General features: G+C 36.1%; 2 protein-coding genes across 2 annotated transcripts; both read left to right on the forward strand.

Moving 5' to 3' along the window:
- Positions 1–6,305: 6,305 nt before the first annotated feature.
- LOC124390274 lies at positions 6,306–7,885 on the forward strand. Its single transcript, XM_046856105.1, has 2 exons — positions 6,306–6,437; positions 6,661–7,885. The coding sequence occupies exons 1-2, from the start codon at positions 6,414–6,416 to the stop codon at positions 7,561–7,563; spliced, it is 927 nt and encodes a 308-aa protein (XP_046712061.1). The 5' UTR covers positions 6,306–6,413; the 3' UTR covers positions 7,564–7,885.
- Positions 7,886–8,151: 266 nt separating this feature from the next.
- On the forward strand, positions 8,152–9,902 carry LOC124390276. Its single transcript, XM_046856106.1, has 2 exons — positions 8,152–8,283; positions 8,507–9,902. Exons 1-2 carry the CDS (start codon positions 8,260–8,262, stop codon positions 9,389–9,391), a joined length of 909 nt encoding a protein of 302 aa, XP_046712062.1. The 5' UTR covers positions 8,152–8,259; the 3' UTR covers positions 9,392–9,902.
- The last annotated feature ends 9,121 nt before the right edge of the window (positions 9,903–19,023 follow it).

Below are 19,023 nucleotides of genomic sequence, written 5' to 3' on the forward strand. Positions count from 1 at the left end.
GTAGCTGATTGTCTATTGTCTATTTATTTCTCACAAACTTTGTTTTGCTCGTGATCATTAGGTAACACTAAGTGCAAAATCAATTGTGTTATTGTATTACTGATTGTACTGCAATTTTAGTTTCTGTTTTACAACATTCTTATTGGGTGTAACTTGTTTTGCGTGACATTTGACAATTAATCACGCACATACATTCATCAGATTAAATATTTACTGACATGTTCTCAGTACTGAAAACCAGTGGCGGGTGGTGCATTTGGTACCTGGGCCTTCAGTGAGGACTTACCTGACTTACTCCACCTCTTAATACCACCATCACATCGCAATTATAGAAACCAATACAGTACAAAAACGCAATATAACAATGCATTTTACAGAGAGAGAGGCAATTCACATATGGAGGGTGAATACCATTTTACTAAAGCAAGAAACCCAGTTAAGACTCTAAACCTCTACACTACAACCACAACTGTGCACCTACATCATCTGGAGCAGATTAGAATCAATATTTGTCTAATAACATAACAAAAACATTAAAATGTAAATAAAATACAACCTATTAACCAGAGATGCAGACAAGAGAAATGCTACGAAATGAAGAGAATAAACTGTTTGGAATAAATGTATACAATTTCATGGAACAAATATTAGAATTTAGGTTGTAAATGTAGGTCAGTGCTTCTGATAGTGTTTAGGTCAGCAGAGACGGCTTTACTGGACCTGACCGCCCGCACTGCTGAAAACAGTGTAACACTATATCACAGTGATGTAGTAAATACAAAACTGGTTGATGCTTTAAATAAAATATTTACTATCAGCAACATCTCTGGATCTGAATAGATTTAGGAACACTAGATGATCCCACATTCGTGTTCTGAGAATAAAAAAAAAACTTGCTTCCTTCTGCTCTCACAAGGTTTCTTAAGCCAGGTCGAACAAGGTGTGGATGGAGGACCACCAGGTCATGGCTAGCCCAATCACCAGAACTGAACCACACTGAAAACCTCTAAAATGTGATCAAGAGAAAAATGTATGGTCACAAGCAATCGAACAAGCTGAGCTGCTTGAATGTCTGCATTAGGAGTGGCATAAAGTCATCCAACAGCATTAAGAAAGATTGGTAGAGAGCGTGCCAAGACTCATGAAAGCTGTGATTCAAAATCAGGGCTATTCCACTATATATTCATTTCTGAAGTCTTCCTTAGGTAAAACTTTAATATTGTGTTGTTTAAAAATAAATATAAACTCATTGCTTTGCATTATTTAAAGCCTGAAAACACATTTTATTTTGACCATTTGTTATTTTCAAATAAATGCTGTAAATGATAATATGTTTATTTGGGATGTAGGGGAAATGTTGTTGGAAGTATAAGGAAAAAAAAAACTAAAATGTTCATTTTACTTAAAGACATACCTATAAATAGTAAAACCAGAGAAATTAGTCATTTTCTAGTAGTCTTTAATTTTATTCTAAAACTGAGCTGCATTTACTGACATGATCTGGTATTGTATGGTATATATGTATGGTATATATGTATGGTATAAAACACTGCTTACTCACAGTCCCATTTATAAAGAGATGTAGAAACTACTAAACTAGGTAATGCGCCACCTAAATTGCTTAACCTTATAAATACAGTATTCCCCCGTTTATCATGGTGGTTACGTTCCAAAACTGCCTGCGATTAACGAAAATCCACGATAAACGGACGCAACCCCAAAAAACATTTCTCAAATTATTATTTAGGCTATAAATCATCCTCCCACACACTTTAAACACACACAGAAAACATTTGTAAGAATATAGCTAAATGAATTTTGTGGAAATTTTGTGGCATTTTCATAGAATTACAGTAATGAGTACTGGGAAAATCATGTAAACTAATTAGTTACGTGGCAAATGCAATTACATGATAAACCATGGGCACGTGATTCGAACGGCGGTAAAGCAGGGGATTACTGTATATGATAGTATTTCATGTAGTATTTTATACATTAAAAACTAGAAATGGGAAAGTTGCTGTTGTTCAGTTCATGGGAAATATCTGAAAAACAAGTCTAAATTTATTTACATGTGACTCTCCAGCAACTATTGAAATTGACATTTACAGATTGTTTTTAAAAGAAGACATAATGCTACACCATGGTACATATGGGCCTTTTCCAACTTTGTTAGACATGTTGCTGCCATCAATTTCAAAATTACCATATTTTATTCTTAAAATTAGAAATTTTCTCAATTTAAACTTTTGATATGTACTGTATTCTATGTTCTGTGAATAAAATATGGGTTTACGAGATTTGCAAATCATTGCATTCTGTTTTTATGTACATTTTACACAGTGTTCCAACTGTTTTGAAATTTGGGTTGTTATTTTAGATTTTTAATAGATTTCTTTACCTAATTTCTTGGAGAACAAGAAACATGACAATTAAAAGATATAATTTTATAATTCCATTTATTATTGTACTCATTCAATATTTGTAGCTTTATTTTTGTATTTACAGTTTTTTATGTTTTATGTATTTTGTTCATAATCATTAGGTAACACTAGGCGCAAAATGAATTGTTCTATTGTATTACTGATTGTACTGCATTTCTTTTTCTGTTTTACAACATTCTTATTGGGTGTAACTTGTTTTGCTTGACATTTGACAATTAATCACACACATACACTCATTACATTAAATATTTACTGACATGTTCCCAGTATTAAAAAGATTGTTTACTGCAGTTGTGCGTTCATGACAGCGAGGTATAAAATGCAAAACTGCTTGATGCTGCACCTAAAATATTTACTATCAGCATCATCTCTGGATTTTAATAGAATTCTAAACACCAGATAATCCCAAATTCTTGTTCTGAGAATAAATCAAGCGACGTATAAGATTGTTCTTGTAGAAAACCTGCTTCATAAAAAAAAGAATTTAATCCATTTTGGATATAACAAAATGTGGAAAAATGTGGAAGTGTGAGGCAGTGTGAACACTTTCCAGATGCACTGTAGGTGTACAGCGAGCACAGCAGGGGGCTCAGAACACAACCCTGAGGAGCTCTAGTGCTGAGAGTGAGGGAGTATGAGGTGTGTTTGCCCTATTGAACAGCTTGTGGTCTGTCTGTCAGTTAGTTGGAGATTTTGGACACGGGGTGGGCTGAGTCTCAGAACTTAGAGGTAAGTTTGGAGGGAATTATGTTGTTAAATGCTAAACTGTAGTCCACAAACAGCATTTTCACAGAGTTCCCTTTTCTATAGTCCAGATGGCTTATTGTTGTGTGGAGAAGATAACGGTGTCCTAAGTAGAGTGGTTTTGAGTGTCCGGTAGTGAAGCAGTGATGAAGTCTCTGACAAGTCTTTTAAAGCACTCCATCACTACTGAGGTCAGGAATACAGTAATCATTGAGGCAGGCGGGCTGAGGTTTCTTCAGGACATGAACAATGGTGGACTATTTGAAGCATGAGGGGACTACAGACTGTTCCATTGAGAAGTTGAATATTTCGGTGGACCTGTACTGCCATCAGGTTCTGCTGCCTTCCTGGTATTGACTCTCCTGAATGCCCTCCTCACGTCATGCTCCGAGATGGTGAACGTGTTTACCTCTCCGGCTCTCCCAGCATGCATGCTACTAATGCCATTAGCATTTAAAGCGAGTGTGGGAGGGCGTATAGATGCGGGAAGAAGGAACGCCACAACAGGTCAGGTGTAAAGGCTTCACAGCCACTTTTATTATAGGTTTGCGTGTATGTTTGTTTTTAGTGTCTCATGCAGCACGTCTTCTGGCTCACGCGCGTACACACACCAACCGTCTCACACACACTCTCTCCTCCTTAAATGCACCCCCCGATCACTGGAAAACAGAGAACACTTATTAGGTCCTATTAGCTTCAGGTGAGGCAATCCCCCGCATACTTGCTCCCGGCCCCGCTCTCCATTCACAAACCGACGCTCGGCCACGCCCACGCTGCCACAGCGAGCATAAAGGTATTTGGTTTGTCTGACAGACAAGTGTCTGTGTTCTTCATTCTTGAGGATGATGTTTTATTGTCCGTGATGGTTCTCAGTCCTTGCCACAGGTTTCTAAATCCACCATGTTGAAACTGTGACTGTAGATTTCTCCTGTAGCTCCGCTTTCCTTCCTTCACTGCTCTGTGCACACTATAATTGCAGCCTTGTACTCAACTATATAACCGGTGACGTGCCCTGCATTGTAGGCAGTGGAGTGGGATCTCAGACCATCACGGTTAGTTTTATCCACCCACAGCTTCTGGTTGGGAAACATTCTGATGATGGTTTTCTGTACCGTGTCTGTCAGGGTACAAAAATCTCTAAAATCTCACACTTTAAATCTCATAAATCTCTCAGGTTGTTTTTAAACCCAAGAGAAACATAAGTCAGAGAAAAATATGAAAGTAAGTGACATGAAAAGAGAGTTGGAAAAGGACAAGAAAGAAAAGACGAGCAAAGAAGATGATAATATAAAATGGAGCTAGATCCATGATTGTGATTGATTTGAAGGCAGCAGTTATATAGGATGAAGGATAAGGATTTATGTGTGGAAACAATTTAAGTTAAATGTATTGTCACGTTTAATAGAATCAGTAGCAGTACGGTTATACATTTCTATCAAATCAATCAATTAAAATACTGAAATAATACTTTTCTCACCTTTTCAATTCTAAACAGTTTTATATAAACATCACATGATTTGTAATGACTGCTCTAGGATTCAAAAACATGATTCTGTATTCTGAATATCTGGTAAAAATAAAAAGATCATAAACACTGCGTGACTTTTGTTTTATATTCGACTCAAAAGTAAGTCATTTTGACAAAAAAAAGACTAACAAACTAACTAACTTGAAGCATGACATGAAGGCAAACAATTGAGTGTGTTTCTGTCAGGAAACTTGACACATAAAATAATTTCTCCGCATGTCAGTCATACACGGGTTGATTCTTATCTTCTACAGTTCCTTATTGTTTTTACTGTTTTTTAGCTACTCCATCTGAGTATATTTAGGTAGGATCAAGAACATACATACTTGTCAACTTATACCTCCTGTCTCAGTCAAGTATTGAGAAAATACAAAACTGGGTGATGCTCCAACTAAAATATTTACTGTAAGTGTTAAGAGTTGGGTAGATTTCTGAAAGCTAGGTAATAACACATTCTGTTTCTGGCATGCCACAGCGATATAAGTATCTATTTACAAGAACAACATCTCTCTGGTATGAGAGGAGACAGAGAACATGCATACAAAGGTAGCGTTAATGGTAGAGGTCAATTGGAGAGGACGACCAGGTCATGATCAGCCAAGAGAAAAATAAATCACAAACCATCGAACAAGCTGAGCTGCTTGAATTTCTGCATTAGGAGTGGCATAAAGTCAGTCAACAGCCTTACAAAAGATCGGTGGAGAGCGTGAACAAAACGCATGAAAGCTGTGATTCTCCATCAGGGCTACTTCACCTTATATTCATTTTTGAAGTCTTCCTAAATTAAGATATTAGTATTGTGTTGTTTAAAAATGAATATGAACTTGTTTCTTTGCTTATTTATAGTCTAGTGTTGAGAACAGTGTTTACTCACAGTTGTCAATTTCTGACAGCAATGTAGAGACTACTAAACTGGTTGATGTTCCACCTAAAATATATAATGTAGTACTTTTTAAATAAAAAAATTGGATATAGAAAAGTCCTTGTTTAAAGTCCAGTGCATGGGGAAAAAAATGTGAAAAACCGATTCTAAATTATCATCAAGTAATATTACAATAGAAAAAAATTATTTTATAATTCTATTAATTATTCTACTCGTTTAATATTTGTAGCCCTATTGTTGTATTTACAATTATTGTCTATATATTTCTGACTCATTTTTTGTTCGTCATGATCATTAGGTAACACGAAGTGCAAAATGAATTGTGTTACTGATGGTACTGCAGTTTTTGTTTCTTTTCTACTACATTCTGTTTGGGTGTAACTTGTTTTACGTGACATTTCACAATCAATTACACACACACACTCAAAACATTAAGACAATAAATTGACATGTAAATACTCCCAGTATTATAAACAATGTTTACTGACAGTTATGCATTCATGGCAGCGATGTAGAAAATACAAAACTGGGTGTTGCTCCAACTACAATATTTACTATCAGCACCATCTCTGGATTTGAATAGAATTCTAAAAGGTAGATAATCCCACATTCTTGCATCGAGATGTCACAATTCTGTAAGGTTCTATTTACAAGAACATTTTTCAGGTAGGAGGATACTGAGCACATCCATATAAAAGTGGTGTTAATCGAATCCCAGTCATCAGAACATACCTGTTCAGCTCAGTTATACCTGCTCGGCTCAGTTATTTAATTTCAGCTATTTTGCTTGGTTGTTTGATCCACACTCTGAAAAATGAATCCAGAGCAGCCTGAAGAGGTAAGGAGAAACTAGAATACTTGTTTGGGGGGAAAATAAATATTTAATGTGCTATTAGCTCTAAATAGTGTTTTATATAACACTTTATACTTTAAAAAAAATACAAAATTGAAAGTCTTTGCTGAAAGCCCAGTTCATAGGAATATGTGAAAACTAGTTTAAAAAAAACTGATTATTGTTTATTGAACTACTGATTATTCACATGTGAAGCTCTTCCTTGTAGGATTTTAAAGAAAGACAAAATTCATGGGGAACCCCGGAGCTCTTCCTTGCAGGACGGCATGTGAGTTTACAGAGTCTGAAAGAAAAAAGAATACAGAATAGATACTTAGGAAAGAATATCACACCCTACCCAAGTCCAGTCGAGTTCTGGGTTTCAGATGTCACCCATGTTACTGACAAGTCTGGATATGAGGGGATAATGAAGTCCGAGGAGTTTAAGCCTGGAAAAGAAGAGTTCTCATGGTGGAGCTTAAAAATCAATGAAAATGAAATACGTGAAGCAGAACAACGCTACATGGAAAGAAATGATGTGCTGGAACCATTTCTGAAGAAGTTCACCACATCACCTGCATTCAAATCAGAATCTCGCTATGGTAATTATTGCTTCACATTTCCCCTCACTGATCTGATCAAATGGTACAAAGAACAGAACTGTGGAGGAAAAGAGCCGGTCCTCAGAGTGCATGAGACTGTCATCTACAAACAGAAGATTATGTACACTGTGCTGATACACAGTCCTGAGGATAACAAGCGTTTTGGAAAATACCCACTTCTTGAAAATAGTGAGTGTGTTAACTACCAGGATGGAAAGATTGTGTGGCAAGCACAAGCTATTTGTGGAACCCACTCGTATGAGTTTATATCAGGAACAGCAATAAAAATAAATACTGAATATCCTGAGTATTATGTCTGGGATCAGGTTTGTTTGGTCTTTCACTTGCCACCTCCTAAAACCCTGAAAATCTCAAAAGACGACCTTAAAAACTCCTTCAGTCCCTGTAAACTTTTGACAAACAAGAAGGACAACCAGACTTATGAAGAATACCAGGAAGCAGTAAACAAAATGGAGGAATTGAAAGTGTCAAAAAAGCAGGAGAAAAAAAAACCAAAAGAAAGAAAATGAAATATATATATATGATAATTCAAAGTAAAAAGATTTGGGAAGCATATTCACGAGTATAAAGTTTTATTTCCCTACATGAGATTTAATATTCATATCTAACTTCTAACAGTTTGGGGGGGAAAAGTGCAATCATTTCTATAATCATATTAGTTAAATTCTTTTACAGTGTGTTATGTGATTTCTGATGATTTTTTTAAATTATTTTATTTTATGGGTCAGGAAGTAACAGTAAAATATACATTTTTGTTAATCATTTATCTTCTGATATGGTTACACCCTGATGACTCATTGTTTCTTTAAATTGTTTGTATTCATTTCTTATCTGGTTTTACTTTTTGTCTTGATAGTCATATCAATTCTTACCCTATTGTGTTTTATATAACACTTTATACTTTTAAAAAATACAAAACTGGGTGTTGCTCAACTACAATATTTACTATCAGCACCATCTCTGGATTTGAATAGAATTCTAAAAGGTAGATAATCCCACATTCTTGCATCGAGATGTCACAATTCTGTAAGGTTCTATTTACAAGAACATTTTTCAGGTAGGAGGATACCGAGCACATCCATATAAAAGTGGTGTTAATCGAATCCCAGTCATCAGAACATACCTGTTCAGCTCAGTTATACCTGCTCGGCTCAGTTATTTAATTTCAGCTATTTTGCTTGGTTGTTTGATCCACACTCTGAAAAATGAATCCAGAGCAGCCTGAAGAGGTAAGGAGAAACTAGAATACTTGTTTGGGGGGAAAATAAATATTTAATGTGCTATTAGCTCTAAATAGTGTTTTATATAACACTTTATACTTTTAAAAAAATACAAAATTGAAAGTCTTTGCTGAAAGCCCAGTTCATAGGAATATGTGAAAACTAGTTTAAAAAAAACTGATTATTGTTTATTGAACTACTGATTATTCACATGTGAAGCTCTTCCTTGTAGGATTTTAAAGAAAGACAAAATTCATGGGGAACCCCGGAGCTCTTCCTTGCAGGACGGCATGTGAGTTTACAGAGTCTGAAAGAAAAAAGAATACAGAATAGATACTTAGGAAAGAATATCACACCCTACCCAAGTCCAGTCGAGTTCTGGGTTTCAGATGTCACCCATGTTACTGACAAGTCTGGATATAAGGGGATAATGAAGTCCGAGGCTTTTAAGCCTGGAAAAGAGTTCTCATGGTGGAGCTTAAAAATCAATGAAAATGAAATACTTGAAGCAGAACAACGCTACATGGAAAGAAATGATGTGCTGGAACCATTTCTGAAGAAGTTCACCACATCACCTGCATTCAAACCAGAATCTCGCTTCGGTAATTATCGCTTCACATTTCCCCTCACTGATCTGATCAAATGGTACAAAGAACAGAACTGTGGAGGAAAAGAGCCGGTCCTCAGAGTGCATGAGACTGTCATCTACAAACAGAAGATTATGTACACTGTGCTGATACACAGTCCTGAGGATAACAAGCGTTTTGGAAAATACCCACTTCTTGAAAATAGTGAGTGGGTTAACTACCAGGATGGAAAGATTGTGTGGAAAGCACAAGCTATTTGTGAAACCCACTCGTACCAGTTTATATCAGGAACAGCAATAAAGATAAATACTGAATATCCTGAGTATTATGTCTGGGATCAGGTTTGTTTGGTCTTTCACTTGCCACCTCCTAAAACCCTGAAAATCTCAAAAGACGACCTTAAAAACTCCTTCAGTCTCTGTGAACGTATGACAAACAAGGACAACCAGACTCATGAAGAATACCGGGAAGCAGTAAACAAAATGGAGGAATTGAAAGTGTCAAAAAAGCAGGAGAAAAAAAAACCATAAGAAAGAAAATGAAATATATATATGATAATTCAAAGTAAAAAGATTTGGGAAGCATATTCACGAGTATAAAGTTTTATTTCCCTACATGAGATTTAATATTCATATCTAACTTCTAACAGTTTGGGGGGGAAAAGTGCAATCATTTCTATAATCATATTAGTTAAATTCTTTTACAGTGTGTTATGTGATTTCTGATGATTTTTTTAAATTATTTTATTTTATGGGTCAGGAAGTAACAGTAAAATATACATTTTTGTTAATCATTTATCTTCTGATATGGTTACACCCTGATGACTCATTGTTTCTTTAAATTGTTTGTATTCATTTCTTATCTGGTTTTACTTTTTTGTCTTGATAGTCATATCAATTCTTACCCCTATTGTGTTTTATATAATCAAGCATGTCTCAAGACTTGTTGTTTTATACCAAATTCTGATGTCTAATCATTTTGGAAATATGATTTGGTTGTGGTATATATTATTTGTTCTCTAAATAAACTTTGGAAAGACAATCTTTGCTATCTGACTCACATTTTATTTGTGCCTCATGGCAACTTTTTCAATACATTCAAGTGTGCAACAGAGCAAAGGTGCCTTTACTGCTGTATGTTTGATGGTGTATAGAATTTAAAAAAAAGAATCAGTTTAAGAAATTGAACACTAAATCTCTGATTTTATTCTTTAGTCAAAAATAATTTAGTTTAGCCAATCCTTCTGTATCTACTGTATCTGCTTGGATTTGGATGGTGGAAGGAAACCGGACACCTTGGACACACTTGAGTGTGTGAGTGTTATTCACTCACCAGTTACAATGTTATAATGTCATAATGCAGCTATCAAAGCTATAAACAATTCAACCATATGATTGTAATATCGTGCAGCTCTTCCTGTCCTATACAAGTAAAGCAGTGTAGTTGTGGAGTTTTAGTTGAGATTAGAAGTAGAAAAATAGAAGAAATATAGCAGCAGGTGCTCTGGACTGATGAGTCAAAATACTTGGTGGTAGCAGGAGGCAGTTTGCTGAAAAGCTGGAGAGCAGTACAATAATGAGTGTCTGCGTGCAACAGTGAAGCATGGTGGAGGTTTCTTGTAAGTCTGGTGATGTATTTCTAAAAATAGGGTTGGATAATTGGTCGGGATTATCCTCAAAGCCGAAAAATACAGGCTAAAACTTATCCATCATCCATCTGAGAGGCCTCCAATTGGCCCCAATTTTTTTCTGCAGCAGGACAATGACCCCAAACATATTGCCATGTTTTTCAGGTCAAGGACCCCATAGGCAATAGATACATGGGGCAGGGACCCCTGATACAAAATGTGTCAAACATAGGCACTGATATTAATAGAACCAATCGTATTACGCCAGGTACATTATGTTAAGCCAATTAGAACTATATTGTTGATGTACATGCACAATTGTCTGTATATTTACATATATTTTTAAATCTCACAAAAAAGATCTATGCATCATAACAAACATAAGTTGTTCACAGTTGTCTTTTATTTTAATAGATTTGCAGTTTCATATTATCAGCTGGACAATTACACATTTACAATTAAACTTTAATTTTAATAGAATTTAACAATTAATTTTAATGTCAGGTGAACAATTATACATTTACACAAACATCAGCTTTAAGTTTAATAAAACGCACATGCTAATTTTACTGTCAGGTGGATAATTATATTTACCAGACCTTTAAGTTTAAGACGTCTTTAATGAGACGACCGACCCTGGTGAATTACACAAAGACTGTCTAGGAGAAAGCACTTTCACAAAAGTTAACGAAGCTAACAACGTTGTGGCAAAAGGCAAATTGCTCATCATGGCCTTTGTTGCCAGTTGAGGAAAGTCTTTCTGGCAGGAGATCCAGAACTGGGCGAGAGGGCTTGTCTCGTAAATGTTTCTGTATGTAATGTAAGTGACAGCTTCAATAGACATTTTCAATGAATTGATCACAAATCAGTGAAAAACTTAACAATTCAATTAAATTAAATTGGATTGGAGGATAAACATCCCCACCTAGCGGCGAACACATAGTTCAATTTGAACAGTTAGTTAATACATTAAACACATTAATACAACACATCTTACAACATACCTGCACAATGGAGAAAAGAAAATAAGGGAACCCACATGGAGAATTAAAAGAAAACTTCTACATAAAACAAAGACAATGCACAATTGATTATGATTAGGCCTCGTAACACAAACTAAAATAACTCAATATAAAACACCACATTCGACGCCAAACATATCAACAGTTCCACAAATAGTTACTTGCAGAAAAAATGCAATAAAGCAGTTAGTTATGTGTTTTTAATCAATATAACATTTAATTCTCCAGCTGCTGCGACTTACCCACAGCATAGTCTCATTATCTCTGCTGTGGGCGGTCCCTATTACACGTGCTAAATGCCATCACGCAACAGGCAGATGGCGCTGTCCCCATTTATGCATTAATTAATTAATTAGTTTATAAATTAATTCATTAATGCATAAATGGGAACAGCGCCATCTGTCTGTTGCGTGATTTTACACACCGTTACATCAGCATACTTTAACAAATATCTTAAATCTGCATTTATGAAACACACGATTTTCTTTATGCATTTAATTTATTTATTCATAAATTAATTCTTTCTTTCCATCCTTCATTCACTCATTCAGGAGCTCGAGCAGTCTGCCACAAGGAGGTATGTAAAACCAAAATCAGAAACAAACTTGGAAATGTAGAACAATCCATTTTTTTATTTTAAATGTTAAAAAGCAAAAATATATAATACAAAAACTTAGGTTCCAACAAATCCAACATATTGACGTAGCAAAAATCAGTTTAGTTCAAAAAGGGAAACTCAGAAACCAGAAATTCTTCAATATTCACAATAATACATTTTCATTTGAAAACGCATATTTTTCCCTCTGTTTTGGCCTTCCATCCACACAAAGACTGTTTTTAAGTCAACGAGAACGTAGCTTAGTAACTAAGTCATAATTATGAGATAAGGATTTTATAATTATGAGGTACTAAGTCATAATTATGAGATAAGGATTTTATAATTATGAGGTACTAAGTCATAATTATGAGATAAGGATTTTATAATTATGAGGTACTAAGTCATAATTATGAGATAAGGATTTTATGATTATGAGGTACTAAGTCATAATTATGAGCTCCTTGCTGTGAATTTTTTTTTTTTTTGTGAATGCAGTGCGCTTCCGTACTTTAGACTGTTAATTCTTAACAATTGTTAATCTTCAACGTTCCTGTTGACATGAGACCCAAATATTTTTCAGGATATAATACAGAGAGTGTTAGGCATCACACACACACCCACCCAACAGACACACACACACACTTTCATACACAATGTTAGCATAATGAATAAAATAAAATAAATATATACAATTAACAGTTTAAAGCATCCACATCTGACTATTGTTTTAGCCTTAATTAATAAATAACATTCAGGGTAGTTAAAAAAAAGGAGTCATAAAAATAGAGAAGGCAAAAGCATTTGAATAGCTTTGGGGTTTTTTTAAATACTGTAAATGAGTCTTTTATGAACAGTTCATGGCGCATGTATCTGTTTCTTTGCAGCACGACGGCGCTGTTCTCCATTTAATGAACAGTGGATGCCGATGTTTGCATTTACGCTGTTTGCGTAGCGAACTTCTCTAGACGATCTATTTTAAGCAGCACTTTAGGAACAGCGCCCTCTATAGTCACAACATACGATGGCTGGTGTAACACCTGAAGGAAAATAAACACCAGGCGGACACACCTACACTCATTAAATATTTACATGTTCCTGGTATTAAAATAATGTTTATTTACAGTTTTGAATTTATAACAGCGATGTAGAAAATTCAAAACTGGGTTTTGCTCCAACTGAAATATTTACTTTCAGTTTCAATTCACAAGAACATCGTCTCTCAGGTATGGGAGGAGACACAGCAGATGATATAAAGGGAGGGTTGCTTCAGTTTCTATTCACAAGGACATCGTCTGAAAGGTATTGAAGGAGACATAGCATTGAATATTAAGGTTGATCAAAGCGTTAATTTCTGCTATTTTGCTTGGTTGTCTGATCCACACTCTGAAAAATGAATCCACAGCAGTCTGAATAGGTAAGGAGAAACAAAAATACTTATTTGAATAGAAAAAAGTAATAGACATAAATAAATTGAATTGGCTATTAGCGCTATATAGTATTTTATGTAGTACTTACTTAGTACTTATATAGAACAATAACAATTCTTTGTTGAAAGTCCAGTTCATGAAAAATATGTGGAAAAACAGTCTAAAAATGTATTTTTCATTACTGAATTGATTGCTAAGATGTAAAGCTGGTTCTTTGCAGGTTCTATATGAAACAAGATGGAATATAAGGAGCTTCCCAGAGCACTACATTACAGGGCAGCATGTGAGTTTACAGAGGCTGAAAGAAAACCCTCAGGAGCTTATGTGGAGATACATATCAAAGGAGATCCCACCCTACCCAAATCCAGTGGAATTCTGTGTTTCAGATGTTACCCATGTTACTGAGGAGTCTGGATTTGATGGAATTTTAAAGTCTGAGCAGATCAGGCCTCCTGAAAGTGAGTTCTCCTGGTGGGACTTAAAGATTAACAAAGAGGAGATAATATCAGCAGAAGAACGCTATGTGGAAAGTCATTTCCAAAAGAACAACAAGTGCTGTATGAGCAAAGCCATTTCTGGAGAAGTTCACCACATCACCTCTGTTCCAACCAGAGAAATCTCGCTATGGCAATTATCGCTTTACATTTCCCCTCACGGAGCTGATGAAATTGTACAAAGAACAGAACTGTGGAGGAAAAGAGCCAGTTCTCAGAATGTATGAGACCATCACCTACAAGCAGGAGATTGTGTACACCGTGCTGATACACAGTCCTGAAGATAACAAGGAGTTTGAAAAATACCCACTTCTTGAAGCTAGTGAGAGAGTTCGGTATAGGGATGGAGCGATAATCTGGAAAGCACAAGCCATTTGTGAAACTCACCATTATCAGTTTTGTTCAGGAGAAGTACAAGCGGTACAAGATCGTGCAGAGTTTTACGTCTGGGATCTGGTTAGTTTAGTCTTTCACTTGCCGAAACATTCTAAACCATGTAAGCTCTGAAAATCCCCAGGAGACGCCTTATAGAAGCCCTCGAGACCTGTGAGCTTATCATTATGCGTTTAGTGTGTTCTAAAATCATAGAGAACCATAACTCAACAGCGAAAATGAAAGTGAGTGAATTGAAAAAAGAGTTGGAAGAGGATGAGAAAGAAGAGGAAAGCAAAGAGGATGAAAAATAAAAATGGAGGTAGATGATTGTGATTGATGTGAAGGCAGTGGTTAGATAAAATGAAGGTTCAAGGATTCATGTGTGGAAACACTTTAAATTTTAATCATACTGTCATTTAATATAAGTAGCAGTAGAGTAATAAATTTCTATAATATCAATCATAATAGTGAAATCTTTCTAATTATTTGTAATCTGAACAATTCAATTTGATGTAACATGACTTATGTAATGACTGTAATCTGATTTTTAAAAAATTATATTTTGTACTTTCTGATATCTGATGAAATAAAAAGATCATGAATGCTGTGTGACTTTATTTTGTTTTTGTTTTTTATTCAACACACGGCCAGCATTCTTCATTAAAAAAGACTAAAACTAAGGACTAAACTAATAAAAGACAAAACTAATAAATTAACTAATTGAAGCTTAATAAACTTTCTTTGCCCTTCCTAACGCGATTTTTTAAGACAACGTGATACAGGCGTGATTGAGATGGTTTGGTCATGTGCAGAAGAGGGATATATTGGTAGGAGGATGCTGAAGATGGAGCATCCAGGATGGAGGAAAAGAGGCAGGCCAAGGAGAAGGTTTATGGATGTGGTAAGGGGAAGACATGCAGGTGGTTGGTTTAAAAGAGGTAGATATTGAGGACTGGGTGAAATGGTGACAAATGATCCACTGTGGCGACCCCTAACAGAAGCAGCCAAAAGAAGAAGTGTTCAAAAGTGATAATACCAACATAACAGGAGAAAAAGATATATTTTGTTAATCAGTAATATTCAGATTAGGTAACAATTTGATGGCTCATTCTTTTGTCCATTGATTATATTATTTTATTACCTGTTTTCATTTCTGTCCGGATGGTTGTGTCATTTCATCATATATATATATATATATATATATATATATATATATATATATATATATATATATATATATATATAAATATATAAATATATATATATATATATATATATATATATATATATATATATATATATATACAGTTGTGTTCAAAATTATTCAACCCCAATGCTGTAAATGGTTTTAGAATTTAGTGTACATTTGTAATTGTATTCAGAATGAAATCCTACAAGGACTTCTTAAAGAACCATATGCAACTAAAATGACATCAATTAGTTTTGTAATACAGTAGTAAATGTTTCTTTTGTGAATTCTTCATTGACATAATTATTCAACCCCTTAAAGACTACCACTCTGAAGAACAGAGGTTCAATGAAGTGTTTTCAATCAGGTATTGAAAACACCTGTGGATATCAGGGAGCAGCAATAAAGCCTAATAAGCACCAATTAGGCAGCTTTAAAATGACTGTGATACTCAGCTCCTTCTAGACATTTACTGGTGTGGTTACAAACATGGTGAGGTCAAGAGAATGGTCCAGGAAGACAAGAGAACAGGTGATTACTCTTCACAGGAAGGGCAATGGCTATAAGAAGATTGCAAAGATGTTAAACATACCAAGAGACACCATAGTAAGCATCATTCGCAAATTCAAGGCAAAGGGCACTGTTGAAACGCTACCTGGTCGTGGCAGAAAGAAGATGCTGACTTCGACTGCTGTGCGCTACCTGAAGCGTAGAGTGGAGAAAAGTCCCGTGTGACTGCTGAGGAACTGAGAAAAGATTTGTCAGATGTGGGTACTGAAGTTTCTGCTCAGACAATACGGCGCACCCTGCGTAATGAAGGCCTCCATGCCAGAACTCCCAGGCGCACCCCCTTGCTGTCCCCAAAGAAAAAGAAGAGTCGACTGCAGTCAGTGGCAGCTACTGGTCTGTCAGAGAGGGGAAGCTCATTTTCGGCCTACATCATAAAATTGTCTATTTATTTAAAAGTAAATTCTGCCCTACGTTCCTTTTCAAGAAAATGGTCTGTGACCCTGTCGTACCAACTAGGAGTCTTTTCAAGTGACTTGACCAGTGTCCTCTCAATGGCCAGCAGAGCTAGGCTGCTTAAACGGCCTTGGCCCATTGTGTTTCGGGTGTAGGACTTGAGTCGCTTTAAACAGGAGAAGCTTCTTTCTACACCTGCAGATGTAGCTCCAATTGTTGCCACTAATGAGAACAGTTTGTAAAGCTGAGGCATTGCACTGTCCAACTCCATGTCTTTAAGGCACACCAAGTAATCACACAGCTTTCCCCTGTTACCCTGCAAGTCCTGATCTGAATACAGGACTTGAAGTTCTGACCTCAGTCTTCCTGAATCAAAGTGATGGCCATAACTTTTCAGGACACTTTGGAAGGCCTCCTCTGGAAATACCTGTCTCATGTCATCAAATTTCCCTGGATTGACTTGAATGAATGAATAAAAGAATGAATGAATGAATGAACGATCTAAAAAAAAAATATTAAACTCTGTAAAACTGAAACAAGGAATGTGGTGTATAATTGTGTGAAATGTATGATGAAAATCAAGCAATTTTGCCAAGCAAATATCAAAGAAATAGGTTGCAGCAGTTTTTATTTCGACTGAACTTGAGAAATCCGCGATGGGACTGAGCGCGAATAGCTTCAGTGATTCCTTATAGTACAGAATCGCTGTCAGTCAAAAGGAGATGCAGTCTTTTGACAGACCCTCCAATCATCACGCAGAAGCTCGGAGTCCGGGCCAGCCCACTCCCATTCACCCCAGAGACGCTGAGCGTCCGTGGGCGGGACATAATCGCAGCGTTTATCCAATGACCGTCTAGTTTCGAAGCGCTGAAAAACCGTTCAAAGCAGCCCCATTGAAGTCAATGGACGCTGGGCTTCAATAGGAAATGCACTGTGACGCTGCGGGAATGTATGAGAAGGAAATCGAGTCAGCCGACCTGCTATATGTAACTGATTCTGAACGAACTCGTCTTTGAGATGAACGTTTTCTAACGCATTTTTAGTCAATAAAATGTTAATACAATAGTACATATTTGACCATTAATTTTGTGACATTATAAGGGAAGCCGAGCTTCCCTTGCAGTCTTAAAGAAATCGCCTCTGACTGCAGTATGCCAAAAGTCATGTGGACAAACCACAGAAGTTTTGGGATAGTGTTCTGTGGACTGATAAAACAAAATTAGAACTGTTTGGGCCCATGGATCAACGCTATGTTTGGAGGAGGAAGAACAAGGCCTATGAAGAAAAGAACACCTTGCCTACTGTGAAGCATGGCGGGGGGTCAATCATGCTTTGGGGCTGTTTTGCTTCTGCAGGTACTGGGAAGCTTCAGCGTGTGCAAGGTACCATGAATTCTCTTCAGTACCAGGAGATATTGGATGACAATGTGATGCAGTCCGTCACAAACCTGAGGCTTGGAAGACGTTGGACCTTTCAACGTCTTACAAACCTGAGGCTTGGAAGACGTTGGACCTTTCAACAGGACAATGATCCCAAGCATACCTCCAAGTCCACTAGAGCATGGTTGCAGATTAAAGGCTGGAACATTTTGAAGTGGCCATCGCAGTCACCAGACTTAAATCCGATTGAGAACCTCTGGTGGGACTTAAAGAAAGCAGTTGCAGTGCGCAAGCCTAAGAATGTGACTGAACTGGAGGCTTTTGCCCATGATGAATGGGCGAAGATACCCGTAGATCGCTGCAAGACACTTGTGTCAAGCTATGCTTCACGTTTAAAAGCTGTTATAACTGTAAAGGATGTTGTACTAAGTACTAAGATTGAATGTCACTTGGGGGTTGAATAAAACTGATAATGATGTGAGCTCAGGAAAGACATTTGTGGTTATTTCATTATGAATGTTATGTTATATTTGTCTGACCTACACGTGCCTCTTTGATTTAATTGTAAGCAGGATGACTGAATGATCATAATCAATGTCAAACCGACCAAAACAATCAATTTCAGTGGGGTTGAATAATTTTGAACACAACTGTGTATATATATATATATATATATATATATATATATATATATATATATATATATATATATATATATATATATATATAAAATTTAAAAATGATTCAATTCATAATTTTCCACAAAATTCTACAAGCAATACCCCATAATGACAACATAAAAGAAGTTTGGTTGAAATCTTTGCAAATGTATAAAAAATAAAAAAAACATTACAAAACTCACAGCCTTTGCTAAATACTACAAGCTTAGCACAGCTATTTATTGGGCAGTTTCTCCCATTCTTCTTTGCAGAACCTCTTAAGTTCCATCAGGTTTGGATGGGGAGTGTCAGTGCACAGCCATTTTCAGATCTCTCGAGAGATGTTTAATCAGGTTCAAGTCTGGGCTCTCTCCTTGAGCCACTCAAGGACATTCACATTATCCCGTAGCCACTCCTTTGTTATCTTGG

This window comes from Silurus meridionalis, chromosome 8, assembly GCF_014805685.1.
Source record: "Silurus meridionalis isolate SWU-2019-XX chromosome 8, ASM1480568v1, whole genome shotgun sequence".
NCBI classification, from domain to species: Eukaryota; Metazoa; Chordata; class Actinopteri; order Siluriformes; family Siluridae; genus Silurus; species Silurus meridionalis.